Source organism: Ursus americanus, chromosome 1 (genome assembly GCF_024610735.1).
Source record: "Ursus americanus isolate L20-20 chromosome 1, mUrsAme1.1.p, whole genome shotgun sequence".
Classification (NCBI taxonomy): Eukaryota; Metazoa; Chordata; class Mammalia; order Carnivora; family Ursidae; genus Ursus; species Ursus americanus.
This window is the reverse complement of record NC_142127.1, coordinates 94219819-94239363: the sequence shown is the minus strand read 5'-3', so window position 1 is coordinate 94239363 and position 19545 is coordinate 94219819. Positions and strand designations below refer to the sequence as shown.

At 38.6% G+C, this 19545-nt stretch overlaps 1 protein-coding gene across 2 annotated transcripts in view; it reads left to right on the top strand.

Moving 5' to 3' along the window:
* Positions 1-720: 720 nt before the first annotated feature.
* CUL3 (cullin 3) overlaps positions 721-19545 on the top strand; it is a 93142-nt gene continuing 74317 nt past the window's right edge. Inside the window, exon 1 of one of the 2 annotated variants that reach the window (XM_087863925.1) lies at positions 721-1207. In XM_087863925.1, coding sequence (XP_087720051.1) covers positions 1142-1207 — 66 coding nt within the window. In that variant the 5' untranslated portion in view covers positions 721-1141. The remainder of the gene's footprint in view (positions 1208-19545) is intronic. The other variant, XM_045775334.2, reaches the window with a different exon arrangement.

The following is a 19545-nucleotide window of genomic DNA, read 5'->3' as shown; positions in this document are numbered from 1 at the left end:
TAATTAACATCTCCACCCCTCAGTCCTGAGAGGTGGGATGTGCACAGCCAATCCGAATACCTTGTATACATACAGCGCTCTAACTTCTAACAACTGCAGGTAATTCCTGCACAAACTCTTCTTTCAACTTTCTGGCTTCTGCTCAACTACCCCTCCCTAGCTCACATGCCCTAGAAAAGCACAGAACCAGTTCTAGGACTTAGCTATCCACCTAGCACCCCTAAGCTCCTCCCCGAGACTACCCTTCTCCCGCCCTGGCCCGGCCCCGGCCCGGCCCCGGCCCGGCCCCGGCCCGGCCCAACCCAGCCCAGCCCGGCCCAGCCCAGGAAGACCCACCCCACTACTGTCCCGCTCCGGCTCTCTGAACTTCCCCGCCCACTCCGTCCACGTGACCAGGACCCCCTCACCCCCTCTTTGCGATCCACCAATCAGCAACCACCTCCGCCCATAGTCCCGTCCCCGACGCTCCCCTTTCAAAAAGGCAGCTTTCTCCTCCCGCCTTCAGCCCCGCCCCTTTTCCAACTCCCCGCCCCGCTGGTCCCTCCCACTTCCCCAACTCCCCATTCCCCTCCTCCCCTCCTATTGACCCCTCCCGCTCCTAGGCTTCGCCCCGCCCCACTCGGGGCCCCGCGCTCGCCCTCTTCTCGCGAGATCTGAGCGTCCCCGCCGCGGCCGCCCGCCTCCCCCTCCCGTCCTCCCACCCCCCTCCCCCCAATCTCTCCACTCTCCGGCTCTCCTCCCTCCCTCCTCCCCCCTCCACCCTCTGGGCCGGATCTCGTCTCGCTGAGGCGGAGGAGGAGAAGGAGGAGGAGGACGTTCGGCCTGCGCAGTGAGATGTTTGTCCGTCGCCGCCGCCGCCGCCATCGCGGAGGAGCGCGATAAAGGGAGCCGAGCCGGGCGTGAGGGGGACCCCGCGGAGCCGCCGCGCCAGCGCAGCCCCCAGCGGAGCCCGAGCCGCCGGAGCCCGAGCCGCCGCCGCCCCCGCCGCGGCCACCCAGTGGCCGGCCAGCTCCCCAGCCCAGCCCGGGGGCCGCGCTGCCGCCGCCCCCAGCGTAGCCCCTCGCCTGCCCGCCCGCCTTAAATGTGACACCGGCGCCTCGGAGTGCGACCCGAAGCCGCCGCCGGGGAGGGGACGAGCACCATGTCGAATCTGAGCAAAGGCACGGGCAGCCGGAAGGACACCAAGATGCGGATCCGGGCCTTTCCGGTGAGTCTCTCCTCGGTGCCTCGGACCCCAGGGCCGGGGGCCCGGCGGAGAGCCGCACGCGAGGCCCGGGCTGAACTCCCCCAACAGGCCTCAGGCCCGGCCTCCCCTCCCCCACGCCGCCGGCCGCGGGGCGCGAGCCTTCCCGGCAACGGGGCGGCGCGGGGCCCCGGCGCGGCCGCCCTCCCGGGCCGTTCCCCGCGCCCAAGCCCGGCGCCGCGCACCGGCCCGGGAGCTGCTTCTCCGGCCAACCAGCGGGTGTCGGCTGCGGCCGGGGCCCCTTGGCCGGTCCCAGCACCTTCGCACGTTCCTGGGGTGTAGGCCCGGCCCCTAGTACACCTCTCCCTGCTCCTTTCCCGCAACCACCAGACCTGCAGGGACGAGGACTGTGGAAGTCCTCCGTGTATTGGGCGTGTGTGTAACTTTTCACGTGTGGTCTCGCTGCGGTTTAAAAAATAACCGAGCCTAAAAGATGGCCAGCCAGACCTTTAGGATGATGAAGGGGACTGTCCTCTCCCTCTCTCTCCGAGTCCTCAGGAAGGGTTTTGCCACCAACCTACCCCCGACGCAGTGACAGTGGTTCCATGTAATGCTCAGTAGTAACGTACTAACAACATCGGCTGTATTTATAGCCTCTTTCATCCACAGGCTTCCAAAGCACTTTACAAACTCTCTTGTGCAGGAATTGCCTCGCCACTCGTAAGGGTCAAGGGGAAGCAAGAGAAAGCAAATTGGACAATTGTTTCTCCATCTCTTAGCCATGGAAGCCCAAAAGAATGAGTAGTCACTACCCCGGGTTGCTCTACTCTATAGGTTTTAGTGACAGCAAACGTGTTCTGTTTAGAAACTTTCTTTTTTAGCATTACGTTGAGTCATATGCTTGCAGTATTTGGTGTATAGAGTATAACTTTGGATGTCATACCTGATTCAGATAGCCAATGGCAGGCAATTAAAATGTACTGTTGTAACAGAAACTGGACATACTTGCTCACGTCGCTACAGTAACAGGTGTACGTCAAGATAGACAAACTAGCAATTGAACAGAAGGTTTTAAAACAGTAAAACTAGAGAAAGGTCTTGAATGTCTTAGAATCATAAACATATATCTTACGAAGGGATAAAGATGGGGTTTGGATTCACTTTTTTAAGCATTTTCTAAAGTGTAATTTACAGTGAGGGAAGACAATACAGAAGAGAACTAATGAAATCGATAAGCACGTTTTCCCTTAAAATGAAGTGAGCTGGGTTTATGAATTTTTGAGTAATGTTAGCTTTGCTACTAAATCAGTTGTGAACATTTTTACCAGAATTTAGAATTTTAAATAGTTTTATACAAGTTTTCTAGGAAAATTTGCTATTCTTGAAGTCTGAGTTCTTCTAATTCAGATTTATTACTAAAATGTGGGATAGCTCACATTTGACATTAACTCGCTTTTGTTGATATTGTGATTAACCAGTTGTACCTTTAAGTGCAATCAGCTTTTTCATCTCTTTAGGTTTACCTGTTTCTGCCTGGTCTTCATTCCCTCATTCATTCAGTAAATACTGGGTACTGTGTGCCAGGCGCTGTTCCAGGGGCTTGGAATAAGTACAGCTTGAAGAGTCAAGATCCCTTCTTTCTGGATGTTGTGTATTACTGGAACAGGCAGGAGAGAATTTCATTATTTCTTTAGTGAAAGAGTATGATAATATGATAGATTAGCACATAGTGCTGAAACTGATTTTTTTTTTAAGTAGTGTTTATGATTGTGAGCTAATTTGGATCTTTTCTGTCCATAACTTGTTGCCATCTAAGATTTTCAAAATCTTTCAATGAAGTTTGTAAATAACAAGTGTTTGATACTCAGTTTAATATCTCCTAATTTTTAAAAGCATAGTTTTTCATTATTTTGTAAGTAGTAATCTTCACAAGTAGTTTCCACTGAAAAGAACCATTACATTTTAATATATAAATTTTTAAGTCCTAGTTCTTTGAGCCCTCATTAAGAATAGATATATGCCTCAGTGGTATGCTATTTCCCTGACTTACCCTTTGGTAAATGTCTGAGTACTTATAGACCTTCAGAGTTTCTCTATTCTTCCAGGTTAGCAGTCTTCTAATAGTAAATGTGTAGTATTCCCTAAAGAAAAAATAGTGTTTATGTGTGTACATACGTATAATATTTACAGCTATAGTATTTTGCATTAATCTTTGGACATACTCTGTAGGTACTGTAGTTGCAGAAAATTGTAGTTTAACCAAATTCTCAGGTTCTGTTTTATGAAATTGATGTGTAAAAATATGTTTTGAGATTGTTTTGTTTTTATTGCAAAATAGAGTGGTAAGTGAACTTACAGGGTATTCTGTAGATATGTTAGCCTATTCCAGATATAGTCCCATCAGTAAAATCAGGTTCTTTTTAGCGTTTTGAGTACATATCCTAAGTGTGCCTTTATCATTGTTCACAAGAGTAAAAGTTATGCCATACCACAGTTCTATGCACAATTTGCATTTTAAGTAGAACTTTTCATAAAATTTTAAGAGAAATCAGTTCTTTTTAAGCTGGAAAACAATAGGGACTTTCTGGATTGAAAAATTGTTGATGGAGTTAGAGTTTATCCCAGTTTGTAAGCTTTCCTGCACTGCACAAAATAATGTCATTTCACATCTTTTTTTTTTTTTCCTTTGGTACCCAAAATTAACAGCAAGGGCCACAAAACTTATTTTAAGGAAGGAGGCTGTAGTTGCGAAACTCCTGGAAGCTATATGGATTTGGATCAGAGTGCTGCCCCAAGAAGTTCCTGCTCTGCTTTCCTTGCTGTTGCCGAATGTCTCACTCCTGAGCTTTTGTTCCTCTATGTAGGATTAGTTGCTGTCAGGTGAACCTTTTGTCCTTATCTTTGAAAAGCCATTCCTCACCATCTGTACTTTCCACATGGGCTTGAAAAACTTGATTGAATTGGAGGGGATATGTTTGAAAATACTCATCTCTGTTCTGATATTCCTTTCTTGACTTAGCCTTCAGAGTTTAGGAGTCATATTGTGAAAGTAATTGTCTTTAGAGTGTGATCTGGAGAGGGTTTCAGTTATAGAAGCATGCTAAATTATGATGAAGAATCTTTGGTTCTGATGTCCACTCCATAATCCTAGATGAGCTTCACGGAGCTCCACCTGTGTGGCATGGACAGTGAGTGATGTGGAGGTTATTGTTAGATGGAAACCAGAGTGAATGACATTAGAAAGAGATGAGTTTAAAATCATTTGTGATGTATGTAAGAACACAAGAGTTTAATGACAATTGGGGACAGTTAATGTTTTTCTTTTTCCTAGCTATAGTAAAATTTGCTAGATTTGGGGGAACAGCTTTGATCTTCATAATAGATTTCTCTTCCTTAGAGAAAGTAATTGTTGCCTAGGACTACCTGAACTATATACAGGAAAGCTGAATAATAGTCTTGCAAATCACACAGGGTGGGGAATTAACTATATTTATTTTTCATTCTCTAACAGAGAAATTGTGGAGTAAGGTATAACAGATTCATTAAAGTGTTGCTTGCACTTAGACTGATTCTTTCTGTTTAATAGTTTCAGGACAGCCAGCTATGTTGTAACTGTTAGTACCTCTCTCGCTTTAGAAGTTAAAAGTGTAAAGTAGTTACCTATAAAGTGTTTATATTTTGCATTATCGTCCTAGATAGCAGTTCAGAGGAGCCTAGAAAATTACTACCAGTTTTGAATTTGAAAGTATTTTAGAGTATAAAATGTAATGTAGAATTTGGCCTTTTAAATAAGGTCAGTTCATTGAGACAAGATAGAGAAAGCTTCATTTGTTTGTAATCATTCATTCATTAGATATAGCTAATAACAGTGTTTTTCTAGTTCATGAAGATTATATAGTGACGACTTAAAAAAAAGTAGTATGCCTTCCCTTTGTATTCTAAATTGCTCCCAACAACACATAATTTTTGCTCTTATTTTCACTGAAGATCATCTGATGTTCGTTAGCAATTTTGTTAAATTTTTGTGAAAGTTACTGGACAATCTGTAGTTTCAAATATGCAACTTTGGAAGTAGATCTCATTTATGCTTTGTAAATGCAGCAAAAAGGTAAAGGTGTTACTAGTAAGCACAAATCACTGAGGTATAATAAGAATTGCAATTAGTGTATCATTGTATTGTGAAAACTATTCAGTCATAATCTGTCAAAGCAATGAATTCATTTTAATAGATTTTCTAATAAAAATAATGCATATTCATGGTAGAAAACTTCAGTATCTAAATTTATAAATAAGGAAATAAAAATCATCTCTAACCCTGCTGCTTGGAAATAAGCAATATTTACATTTTGATGTATTTTCTTTTAATCTTTCATACACTTGTGAGCACCCAGTAAAATTGAGGTACTATGTCATTTTAAAAACTGCTTTTTAAAAACGTAGTATTCTCACATTAAATATATTAACAATATGATTTGTAAAGACTAGTACTCTATGGCACCTCAGTTTGCTTAACCATTTCCCGACTGCCAAGTATTTTGATTGATTCCAGTTAATTCGTATTTCCTCTGTTATAGATAATGCAACTGTGATTATTTAGGCACATAAATATTTGAGCCTATCCATGATATGTAGTTACTAAGCCCAACAAAATTGATATGTATTGCCAATTGACCTCCAGAAAGGTAGGAATAATAATAGCTAACACTCGGTGAGTGCTTATCATGGGCTACACACACTATTCTCTGTGCTTTGCATGTGTAAATTAATTTCATTTCCACAGCCCTGTAGAGTACTACTACTATCATCTGTTTTACAAAGGAGGCCTTGAGAATCTAAGAAATTTGCTTCAGGTCACTGTGCTTGTAAGTGGCAGAACTAGGATCCTAACCTGGCTCTAAAGTGAACGTTCTTCAGAATTAATTATAGCTGTCAGGGTTGTATCACTGTCTTTCTACTGTGTAGCAGTGTCTTAGCCAACATTTTATATCTTTAATTTCATAGGTGAAAAAATAGTACTTCAGTGATTTAGTTTGCATTTCTTTGACTATTTATTAAGAATAAAACTATGGATAGTCTTTAAGGGAATTTTCCTTTAGAATATTCAACTTCTGTGTTAGGAGTATGACTAAAAAATAGGCTGAGAGTGTAATCAAGTGTGGTGGGCTTTGTACTGCCAGATTTTGAATGTCATTTCCACCTTTTTCTAGCTGTATCAACTTTAACAAGTTACTTAACCCTTTCTAGCTTCAGTTTCCTCCTCTGAAATGAAATTACCAGTAGGACCTATGTTACAGGGTATTGTGAGATAAAGAAAATAAAGCATTAGAACACTACCTAGCACAAAGCTGTGGTTAATACCACTATTTTGCTGTGATTATGCCACAATTTAAATGTTGAAATTGAGTGTTATTTTTGCAGGTAGCTGTATTGTAATACTATATGCTTATTTTGGTGATGCTGCCATTTTTTGGTACTGTTTCTCATTTCGAAAAGCCTGCAGGGCCAATTTGAACCGCACTAAGAAGTGAGTCTCAAAGGATTTGGTACCACTGGGGCACTTGAAAAGAATGGTATTGGCTTTTTGGGGTACAGTCAAAAAAAGAAGTTCCAATAATCATTCTTACATAATCATTGGAGTACGTCTGTCACTTCTTAGGTAACTTTATTGAAAGAGTAAACATTCACTTGGTGTGTGCATTCTAATATGTACATTAAATGTTTGCCTAAAAATACATTTTGCTTCTCTTTGTTTCCTCCCTTTCTCTTCCATACCTTTTTTTTTTTTGTTTCACTCGTGAACTAGATTGTGGTCCCTGCCCAAAGCTTATACCAGCCAGCCTTTTGAACCACAAAACACTTAGCATAGTGTTAGACACAGTGTGGGTGGTTAGTGAATGATTAAATGAGAAACTAGCCCTTTAAGCCAAACCGTAGTAATTGATTAATTGGGTAAGTTGATGCAAGTACTACTCTGAAATGTTTCAACTGTTTTTGCCACTATAAGTGAAGTGTTAAGATATAGTCGGTTGTTAATGATTTGAAGTTGGCCTAGTCCCCTGAAACAATGAGTTGAAAGTAAAGATAGTATGATGCATTGGCAGTAACCTTGGCTTGATCTTCAGAAGACTAAACCTGTGGCACAGTCTTTTCTGTTAACTAGCTGTACTCTGTTTTACTCCCTCTACCATGATTCCTTCTTCCCAGCCTGTTCGGCTGTCTGCTGTGATCTACTTCCATTGCAGATTGACTCTCCTGTATCTTTAACCTGTTCTCAGAGTCCTTTGCCGCCTTTTTCATCTGAAACCTGGCTTTGCCCTGAGAATACTGGCTTAGCTTCTTAAATTGAAATGTCTGTTTTCCTTGTAATCCTTGAACCATTGGGCCCAGATACAATTTATTACCACATGCAGCATCCTTTTTTTGTGGCTCTGGCCCTTGTGAACTGTTCTTTTATGCACACCCTCTGATTGTCTCCTAACTTCTTACAAGAACATGTTCCTTCGATCATTGAAGACTTTTAATACTTTCCTCACATTCTTTCCAGTTCAGATCTTAGTTTTATCCACTACGTGTGGCATAGTCATTCATTTTAAAATACATTTATTATGTGTTCCTCCTGGAGGTCAGGCACTAGATATACAAGGATGATCAAATAGACCTGGCCTCTTCTTACTACAGTGGTCTTCACTCCGTCTTAGAGTTTGTCATTCCATTGCTTTAGAAATCTTCAACTCCAGTATTGCATTGGATCCTAGCTTCTTCATTTATTAGATGTAATAATGAGCAAATCACTTAACCCCTTTCCTCTTTTGTAAGGAGAAAACAATAGCGCCTACTTCGTAAGAGTAAAGTTAATATATGTAAAGCTCTTAGAATAGTGTCTGGCACAAAGTAGGCATTGTAAATAAATGCCAGTTGATATTATTTAATTATTCTGTCCTACTTGTTGATTATTTCCTTCTCAAATTAATGTGCTCCTAGACCTCAAGAAGACCCCTTTCATTCTCCCAAACCATGATGCCTGTTACTAGTTGCCTGTTTTTTCTTACTACCTCCCTAGAGCAAGGCCAGACAGAGGTAGCACAAAGTGTCTTGGATCATTCCACCCATCTGCCTTAACTGCTTGTATTTTTTAGGCTGTTGTGCACTCCTGGGGAAAATTGAAAGATGGTGGTATCTAAGCTGGACTCCCAGGGCCTCTGGGCAGTTTTATGTTCGTGTGTGTGTCCCCAGTAAGCTCCCTCTCTCTCTTCCTGTGGGAGCTATTCCAAACTTTAATCACTGTCCTTAAGCTCTTTATTGAGAATTCTCTTATCTCCCTTCTTCCAGAAACTTAACTATTGCTTCACTGAGAAAAACTAATGTTATCTTGTGTAAGTTCCTTCAGCTTTCTTCCTTTTCAATTGTAGCCTTTAACCTGTATCTTTACTCATTCTCAGTGCCTTCCCTCAGGTCCCAGAGAAGGAAGATATTCTTTTCCTGTCTTCCCTGTCATGGTAACTACCATACTATTTTTCTTCATATCCAAAAGTCTTCAAAGAATAGTCTGTATCTCCTTTATTAGAACCTGATTTGTTTAGAGGAGGCATCAAGTCTTTTTGTGTTGATCCTTGTCAGTGCAGCACAATAGTATCCAACAATGTTGAATGAATGAACTAATACACTCCTAATTTGTTTTCTTCTTTTTTTTTTTTTTAAGATTTTTTTATTTATTTGACAGAGATAGAGACAGCCAGCGAGAGAGGGAACACAAGCCAGGGGGAGTGGGAGAGGAAGAAGCAGGCTCATAGCAGAAGAGCCTGATGTGGGGCTCGATCCCAGATCGCCGGGATCACGCCCTGAGCCGAAGGCAGACGCTTAACCGCTGTGCCACCCAGGCGCCCCCCTAATTTGTTTTCTAATCTTAAAGATGGGAAGTGTAGCAATCTTCCTCACAAGTTGTGAGGATTAAAAGGAACGTCAGAAGGTGCTTTCTTTCTTTTTTTTTTTTTAGTATTTTTTTTATTATATTATGTCAGTCACCATACAGTACATCCCTGGTTTTTGATGGAAAGTTCGATGGTTCATTAGTTGTGCATAACACCCAGTGCACCATGCAATACGTGCCCTCCTTACTACCGATCACCAGCCTATCCCATTCCCCCACCTCCCTCCCCTCTGAAGCCCTCAGTTTGTTTCTCAGAGTCCATAGTCTCTCTTGCTTCATTCCCCCTTCTGATTGCCCCCCTTTCTTTATCCCTCTCTTCTCCTACCGATCTTAGTTCTTATGTTCCATAGATGAGAGAAACCGTATAATTGTCTTTCTCTGCTTGACTTATTTCACTTAGCATTCTAATAAACACTGGCATCGCTGAGACATTTGAACAAATTTCTAATCAAAAAGTCAGAATTTTCAACTTGAAGTGTATTATGTTTCATGTGGGACAATTATTTTCAAACTTGAGAGTCTCCAGGACCCTGGAGGCATAAGAGGAGTGGAATTAGGTGTATCTTCAAAAATCTCTTGTTATTTAAAGTTGTTCGAAAGTTGCCATTTGTATAAAAGATTTCATTTTGGAAAAGTTCTGTTAACCACTGCTTTAAAATCCAGCCTTGAGAAGTTGAGAGTCCTACTTGCCCAAGTTGAGACAATTAATAGTAAATCGAGAACTGATTCTTTAGTTGCCTTAACCCCTAATTCAGAGCTTTTGCTACTAGAAAGCATTACTTTATTTTTTTTAAGTCAGTTTGAAGTTGAAAATGTAGTTAAGTAAAATTTCTTAATTTGATTTTCATTCATTTTGTACTTGTGATCACTAAGAAAGGAATGGACCCAAATTTACTCTTTAAATGAGAAAGATAACTGCTAAGCAAATGAATAAAGACTTCAAAGGAATATCTTTACCTACTTTAAGAAAATACAAGCTTCTTATAAAAAAAAAAAGAAAATACAAGCTTCTTTAGAGATATTTTTCTATAAAAGCAAGACCTCATTGCTAAGAGGACTTCATTAACATAATGATTGCAAGTTATTCTTATCTGAAGCAACTCTTAACTGGACGACCTTACTCATCTGTTTGCCCTATCCTCTTGAAAGTAATCATGATAAATTCTTTTTCCTTTTTCTTTTCCAACTTATAGATAGTATGAGAAACTACTTTATAACATTAGGAACAACAACTTGTTCATTGTCTACCTTATGTTAGGTTGTGTTTTAGGTGCTTTGAACTATAATTATCTCAAATCCTTACAACCTTTAGATGTTGTTACTGTTTTAAATCTAAGGCTCAGAGAGACCTGGAAAGGTATGTGTAATATCACATGTCCACCTAAGAAAGGGCAGAGCTGGGATTTGGATCCCAGGTGCGTCTATTAAAAAATTCATGTTCTTCCCACTATGCCGCACTGCCTAGTTGAATTCTGTTAAGCATTTGCTAGATTCTGAAACATTTACTTTCTTAATAGGACTATATTGGAAAATTAATTCTAAGATTGCCATGCAGATTATTAGCTAGGGGCCGATCCAGGGGCCCTAAAGCTTATACAATGCAGTACTCTTTATAAAAAGAATTCAAAATTAGTTTTCGGCCCTTGGAAGGAGCTTTTGCAAGTGTAAGCCTCGCTAGATTCAAGGTAAATGCACTTCTTGTAAGAGAATAAAAGTTATTAAAAACTTCAAATCAGTGGAAGAATATTTTCAGTAAAATTTGAGTATATAAATTGCTTAAAGTATCCTAGTGTGTATTGACTTGACTAAAGCAAAGTCATAACCTATGAGAAAGACATTAGTTGGCATACTTGTGAATTAACACTTTCCTCTTTATAAGGCTGATAGCACACTTCTTTAACTTTTTCAATTAATAAAAATTTATCTTATTTAAGTATATGTTTTTAAAATGTGATTCTTTGAAGGTAACATGTTAAAGTACTTTAATATAATCTTCAATTTTTGTCTTTGAGAACATATTAAGAAATAGGTTAAACAGTAGAATGAATTTTGAAGTACAAGGATCAGATACTTTAAAATAATTCACTTTTTCACACATGGTGTATGCAAGTGAGACATGAAAGAAGTGGTTTTGGTGGGTTTTTTTTTTTTGATGAATGCTCTCTCTAGCCAAATAAACAAGTAATTTATTTACTCCTGTTTGTATTCATATTTTAATTTTTAAAAAGCTAATAGGGATTTTGAGAGACGCCAGCCTTTCCGATCTTACTTTAATAGATGACAAAAGGGAGGACTAGCGAGGATAGTTTATCCAGGGGATACTTTCAGGACTTGAATTTATGGAAGAACCGTGACTAGAAGCCTGATTTAAGTTAAAGGCTCTTTTCTCTAGACCGAACTGAAACATGCATATAGCCATAATAATTCATTGTTAACATTAGCCTATTCAATTATAAAAAGACATCTTAATATTGAGCACCTAGGTGATTTGAGTTGACCTGGGGTTAGCGGAAAGACACCTAGTTTAGGACGCTTGGATTTCTTCATTGCTCTAATTAGCTTTATGATCCTGGTGAAGCCACTTAGCCTCAGTTTCTTCATTTGTAAAATGAGGTTTTAATTTGTGATTATCTTTGGCTCATTCCAGCTCTAAAAATTTCATTTAATTAGGTGTATTTGTACATAAGTCTAGGAATGGAATGCTGGTGATTTCTCTTGTGGCATAAAACATTTTGTGTGCTGTTGGAAAAGTCACCTACCTATCTTGGATTTAGAATTTTCTTTAAAATAATTGTTTATTTCAGTGATGATGGTTAAATAGTAGTACGAAGCAGTGGGAAATTAGCTTTGTTTTTATATACTCTTTTTTTGTGTGAATTGGTAGTTTTAGAGAAATTTTGAACAGATTTGATACCAGCTTTTTGTAATAATTTCATACAGTGGGCTTTTGCTATGATATCACATTTGGTTACGGTTAGATTCATTCAAAGACAAAGCTAACTGGTAATTTATACTTTTTCACATGTTTTTTCTCTCTTCCTTTGGATTGTCTGTAGCTGATTCCAGTGTAAACTAATTTACAATTTGTAGAGCTTTTTACACATTATCATAGTTTTAGAAAAACAGGGTTTACCCATTTCAAAAAAAAGAGAAAAGTTACCTAAGCTAAAGAGAAGAAAATATTGTCACTTTTGATTAAAATTAATAATTTAAGATTGTAGGATGGAAACATGGAATTCAAATGTGCACTTAGATATAAAGTATAAGTAATTTTCTTAATAGGGAAGGCCTCTAATTATTATGTGTCAAGATTTCCAGTCAAGATGAATATTGTATTCTATGGATAAAATGTGTATCAGGGTGCCCAGTAGGTGCCCTCTTTTTTTTTTTTTTTTTCATTAGCGAAAACAGCACCAATAGTAGGACAGTGACAGACTTCTTGCTTCAGTGAGAATATTTAAAATTGCATCTTACTGTGATTATCATCAGACCATGAAATGTTACACACATTTTTTCATATAAGCAAGTCATTCATGGAGATATATTTGAATCACATTGTCTGTACTCAAGTCATTTGTGACTTAACATGGGCTTTAATAGGCTAATCTGGAAGTTTGATCTTTGGTATTTGAAAAAAAAAATTGTTCCAAATTTTCAAATTGATTTTTGAACAGCCTGCTAACATTGAGGACTGAAATGCAGATTATAATTGAACCTTCTATTGATGATTTAGCTTTCGCATTATAAATTTACTGTTCCATAATGATACTAGAGTCCAAATGAATGTAGGTGAGACTTAGTTTGTGATTCCACAGAATTATCCCAGGCTTCTGTACTTTTCTAATTGATAATCTTTCTCTCTGCTCCCTTGACATCAGTTTTATTACTTTTGGCAGCACAGTTCTGCACCCATCTGATGTCCATTGTAACCACAGAAAAACCATTTAAACAAACATCAGTCTCAGCTTTACATTCAAGTTAAGTCATTAAGTAAGGCTTTATGTCAGTTTCGTGTAGTAAAGAAAGAAATGAACGTATTGAACAAGCGCTGCGTGCCAGATGCTTTCACAGACTTTGTTAACTGCTACATAGTCATCTCCTATTTCTTCTGCCACAAGCATCTGAGGAAAGTGAATTCTGGAAAGTTAAATAACTTGGGCAAAGTCTGAATGTATCCCATTGTACTGTTTTCCTTAACACTTGGGTCTTTGGTTATATTTTTGATGGTTGAAGTTGCTTAAAGATTAACTGATGGATAAATGGGATGCTTGCAGATGTTATAAGTCATTGTGTAGCTGTTGGTCATCAAATAAGATTCATCATCATTATTAACTGTAACTGGAGCACATTCAAGTCATATTTTTTGAAAGTCACGTAGGCATTGTGCCATGTATTATAAAGGGTGCAATAAAATAAAGGAAGAGAGACTTTATGTTATTCCAAGGTGCTTATAATCTGGGAGGGAGCTTCCTTACATAATTTATGGCTGAGTTGTATCCGACTAGAATACTGCCATTCCTCAGATATTTGTACCAGAGCAACCTTTTTTTGAGGCTGAAGCTCAAAATTAAGATCAAGCATTTTTCCTTGTTTATTTTTTTCTAGCTGTGTCATTCTGAATTGCCTGGAATTTCAAATTCTCACCCTTTTCCCCCACCCACCCTGTTCTAAATTTCTTGTCGAAAATTATTCACAGGGGACTAAGGACTTCTTGTGCTTTGTATATAGTGGATGTAAAGAATACAGTTCTCTTCATTTTAGTTTTAATTGGCTCATGCTGTAGTTCTCTCCAACTCTTGATTATTACAGAACCTTCAAGATGTGTAAGTATATAATAGACTGATATCCTTTCAAATTCAGGCATTTTTTTAAGATTTTATTTATTTGTCAGAGAGCGCGGGGACAGGCAGGGGGAGCGGCAGACAGAGGGAGAAGCAGGCTCCCTGCTAAACAAGGAGCCCCATGCGGGACTTGATCACAGGACCCTGGGATATGACCTGAGCTGAAGGCAGACCCTTAACCGACTGAGCCACCCAGGTGTCCCCAAATTCAGGGATTTTAAAGGTTGTTTTTATATCATTTGAAATAGTGTAGATGAATAATCAAAAATGTTTTGAAAGAAAATAAAGACTGAGGGTTATTTTTGTTATTGATACTTACTAATGTGGAAATTGTAATCCTGGATTAGGAAGAGGCAAGGGGGTGGAGGTCACTTTTAAAAATTAAAGTCTTGATTTGGTTTTTAAAAGTCTCATTAAACCATAAGCATTTAAGAATGCTTAATTATACCTTTCCTTTAAAAAGAGCTTTTGTTTCTTTTCTTGCTACATGAGTTTACCTTCCCTGCTGATCACTTTATAACTTGAACTTGTTGGACAATACTATATATGTCTAATAATTAGCAGACATTAAATGTGTGTGTGTGTTTTATTATGTTATTGTTTTGCTACAGATTATTATCAAAATTCCTTCCTGAGTGTATTTGCAATTAATGGAACCTAAGGAAATCGGTTTCATCAATGAGTTTAAAATCCTGCTTGAATAATTTATCCTATTACTGTAAAAGTACGTTATTACTCTTTTTTAAAAAGTACACAGTCTTAAGGCCTTTAAGTTTTATGGCTCTGAGTGAAATACAGACTAATGTTTTTATGGTTAACATATTGATGACATTAGAGTTTAACATTTAGTCCTTTTAACTTTCATTGATAGTTAATAATATATTCTGTACCAAGGATGAGTGAGAAATTAAAGTTCATGAGTAACATAACTATTTTGCCACTGTTACTGACATGTTCACTTGATGCCAAGACCAAAGCATACATATGTAAGAATCTGCACTTGAAGCCCATTTCCTTTGGCATACTGTTTTTGGACTTGCTTAATTTAAGGAAAGATTGTAGTTTATGGATCCTCTCTTGAACGGCCTTTTCTGCCTATGATTTTCCTCCTAGTTAACATTTATTAATAAAATTAATGACTAAACAGTTAAGTGAATAGGAAAATCTGAAAATACTACTTGATAAATGAAATTTAAGAGTCCGTTGCTTGCACGTTATTGTATTTTATTTGAAAATTTGATTATTTAAAATTACACTAATTGCTGTAGATAAGCACATTAAAATATTTTTCCATATCTTTGTGCTTACTAATTTAAAGTTCAAAATTGCATTAATATAATATAGGTAAAGCAATATTCATTCACCAGACATTTGTTTATGGCTATCTAAGTGACATTAAAGAACAGTGCATAACCCCTTAAGTATCTCTTAGTCTACTGGAGGAAAAAGATGCACGGATAATTATGAATCAGTATAAAGTGTAGTGATAAGATATGGCCTGAGTATTACTGAAAGTGCTGAGAAGGAGTCCACTTTGCTTGAGGAAGTCAGGGAAGGATTCCTAGAAGATGCGACATACGAGCTGTGTTCAGAGATTATGTAAAGAATTGGATAAAGAAGACAAAGGAGGATGGCGAATGAGGGGGTGGTGTGTCATTGGATGGGAAAAACCATTGATTTAATGTTGTCAGGGAATAAATGTAAGATAGGTAGTAGTGAGTGAAAGTAGTGAGTAAAGTTAGAGAAGTAGGCATAGACTAGATTTGAGTAGTTTTAAAGTACCTCCTTCCACCCCTGTTACTAATGAGAGTTAGGTTTTGATCAGGGCTACAGTGCTCATGTTTATTTTTTAAACGGTGATTCTGAGGACGATCGATTCTAAGAGGTTATTGGAGTTCATGATAGTTGGAAGGCTGTCATGGTGATCTAGATGCAGGCTTTAGGACAATAGTATGCAGGATGAAAGAATGGGAACATTTGAGAAATATCTTGGGCCTGCTGTTAGCAGCACTTGGTGTTTGAATGAAAGGGGGATGAGAGATGAAACAAGAAAAGTTAAAGCATAGGCTTCTAACATGTATAACTAGGTGGCTTGTGAATTAGAGAATACAGAAGGAAGATATGTGTGTGTTTGGAGGATGAGTTTAACAGGGTTTTTGGACCTGATAAGTTTGATCTTCAGAACCTTTGGTTTTAGATGTCCAGCAGGCAGTTGAATGTGGTAGTTTTAGACTTTGGGGGAACATCTGGGCTGGCAATGCAGATTTGGGAGCAATTAACATATAAATCAGTAATTTATTCTTTGAGATGTGGGCTAGATTTCTTGGGAAATCTGATAAGAGCTCAGGACTCATCATCCAGGAAAAAGAAATGCACACATTTGCAAAATTTTGTGTACAGTTTTAGGTGGCTCCAGAATCTCTTGCTAATCTGGTGTCTTGTAAATTTTAGAACTTTAGATGTGTGGGTAGTAATTGTAACCATGATAATGGTTGGAAACACATAGTGACCCAGTGAAAAGAGCCAAGGACAGAGCTCTGGGGATTAAAATGTTTTAAATGGCACTGGAGGGATAGGAGATAGGAAGTAGGGAATAGTGTTTCCAAAAGAAGGCTACATTATACTGACTTGTATTTAGCATCCTTGTACCCTTAAGGTACTTTTGTTTTAGCTCATATCTGTTTATCTATTAAGCTTGAAAAGTTATTTTTTTCTTTCTGACAGTTGATGCCCATAGATGACAGTTTGGAGACGTGTGAGGGATTCTGCTGTTTCTTTAGTCGACGTGTGAGGGATTCTGCTGTGCCCTGGACTGGTTTAAATTCTACTGACATTCTTATTTAATCTTTATGATACTCCCCTGACATAGATACTGTTGTTAAACCTGCTTTACAAGTGAGGAAATAAAGATTTTGAAGAGTTAAGTAATTTACCCAATGTCACATGGCCTGTTAGTTTAGCAAAGCCATGACACCAAACCAGGCCTTTTAGACAGCAGAACTTAAGTTTTCTACTAGTATACCACACTGTGTTTACCAAGATAATCAGTGACTCACACTGTGATATGACTATACTATATTAGCACGATGTAACGTAATGTGAGTCCAGCGGTTTGGACTAGATTTGGGGATATATAAATTCTAATCTCTGCTCTGAGATTTGGGGTAAGTCATTTAATGCCTCTGGATTTATTTTTTCATTTACTTGAAAATTTTTATACCTAAACATTGTTGTCTGTGGTTCCATCTCTGCTCTTGTCTATAAAACATGAATACTGAGGAAAGTACTGTGTAGAATCTTGGATTATAAATCAACTCTTGATTTATATATATGAGAAATGATATATAATCATGTAAGGGTATTTCTGCAATATTCGAAGTGTTTGGTTTATGTTTTTTAAATTCTTTAGTTTTTTAATAGAAAATTTACTAATTCATGATGGGTAGGAACCTTTTTGTATATTTTCTAGCTTTCATGGACTCTTTTTATACAGCCTGAAAAGATCATTTGTTGAAGTTTTGCTCAAGTATTCACAGTATAGTTACCTCTGGAGTTTATAGTCCACATTAACTTTGGTCTTTCTCTGGAATTGTTCTGAATGTTCTGCTTTATATGTTCATTATTTAATATTGAGAGATGATGTCTTAGTCTGCTTTTTTATAACCTCTGTATATGGAGTACTTGAGGCCATCATTATCATGTGGACTTGTATCTTTTATTTTTGAAAACTTATGAACAGCTACATCTTATTTAAAATATTTTATATGGATGGCATCCTGTGTATCAGGACATCTGATAAAAATAGATTGTAGTCTCGACCTAGGGGTAAATTCTCTTAAGGCCTTTTCAGAAAAGTCTCTACTAGACCTGGGATTTGAATAAGATTTAAGTAATAAAAAAGAAGTTCTTTTACAGAATTCCTTTTAAGCACTCCAGAAAAGATTAGAATAATAAGGCTCTGTTTGAGTCACCTGCTTAAGAATCCTCTATGATTGAGGGTCGAACTGATATTTTACTGCTACGGTAACTGAAAGAACTATTTTGCCTATCTACATTCCTCACTCTTTCACATTCATACCCATTGGACATAGCTTGGAAGGAGTGTGGTGTTTTTTTTTTTTTCATTAACCACTTTATCGAGGTTTGATTGACATGCAGATAGCTGTACATATATTTAATGTATGCAACTTGATGAGTTTGGAGGTGAGTATTCACTTGGGAAGCCGTCACTATAATCTGTGCAATAAACATATTCATCACCTGCAAAAGTTTCTTCCTACCCTCTTTGGAGAGGATTCCACTCAGTAATTTCTGTCCATTCCAGGTCAGAAATACGTGTAAAGCTGATGAGTAATTATTGCCATGTTTCCCAGGTTGTGAGTGCAGAACACGTGGGTTTTATGTGGTGTAATAACAGCTCCTTAGTCATAGATTATAAGGAAATCATTCCATCAGCAAGTATGAATGTCTGTTATATGCCATGTATTACTTCAGTGGCTGAGGGATTCCTCAGTGAAAAAAATCCTTGCCTTCATAGAGCTGACATTTGGATGGGAGGAGAGAGAGAGGCCAGGAAATGAAATAAGGAAAAAGAAATAAGGAATGTGGTGTTGGAATTTGGGGGTGACTAGTAGGAGGAGACTGCTATTTTAAATGGAGTGTGAAAACTTCCATTTTCTGGTGATTGTTGAACAGAGTTTTGAGATTGGTAAGGTGAATGAGCCATGTAGATACCTGAGGGAAGAACATTTGAGAGACAGAGAGAGTAGCAAATACAAACACCTTGAAACAAACCTGGTTGACATAGTCCAAAGAATAGCAAAGAGAGTCCGGTGTGGCTGGAACAGTGAACAAGGAGGAAGAATAGATGAAGTCAGATTATCAGATCGAATAATGTTTTGTAGTTTGTATAAGAACTTTGACTTCAGCTCCAAGAGAAATGAAAAGTCGAGGGTTGTGAGCAGAAAAGTGATATTTATGTCACTTTTAGAAGGTCACTGGTTAGTACTCTGTGATAGTGGGCCAGGAGCAGAAACAGACAAATTAGGGGGCTGTTGGAGATCTGAGAGATGACGGTGGTTTGGACAAGGTTAGTAGTAGTGGAAGAAGTGAGTAGGAGTTTGATTCTGGGTACATTTTGGAGGTAGAGACAACAGAATTTCCTTTTGGATTAGAATCAAAGTGAGGGAATAAAGGGGATTACAAGCTTTTTTGGCCTTAACAACTGGAAGGACGGAGTGGACGTTTGCTCCTTTGGAGAAGACAGCTGGGGAAGACGACTTAAGGGCAAAGATTTGGATTTCTGTTTCGGACTTGGTAAGTTTGAGATGCCTAGTAGGTATTCAGGTGAAAACATTGAAAACATGGCTGAATATAGGACTCTGGTATCAAGGGGAGAGGGGTTAACTTAAGCCATGAGCATAGATGAAATCAGCTTCACCTGAAAACTGAATTGTGGCTAGACAAAGAACTTTGTTCAGGTTTGGAGGTTGCTCTGAGGGGAAAGAAGTGGTAAGCAGACTGACAAATAGGATCTAGAGGAATGGGAAGAAAAACGGGAGATTGTAGTGCTTGGAAGGCAAGTGAGGAAATCT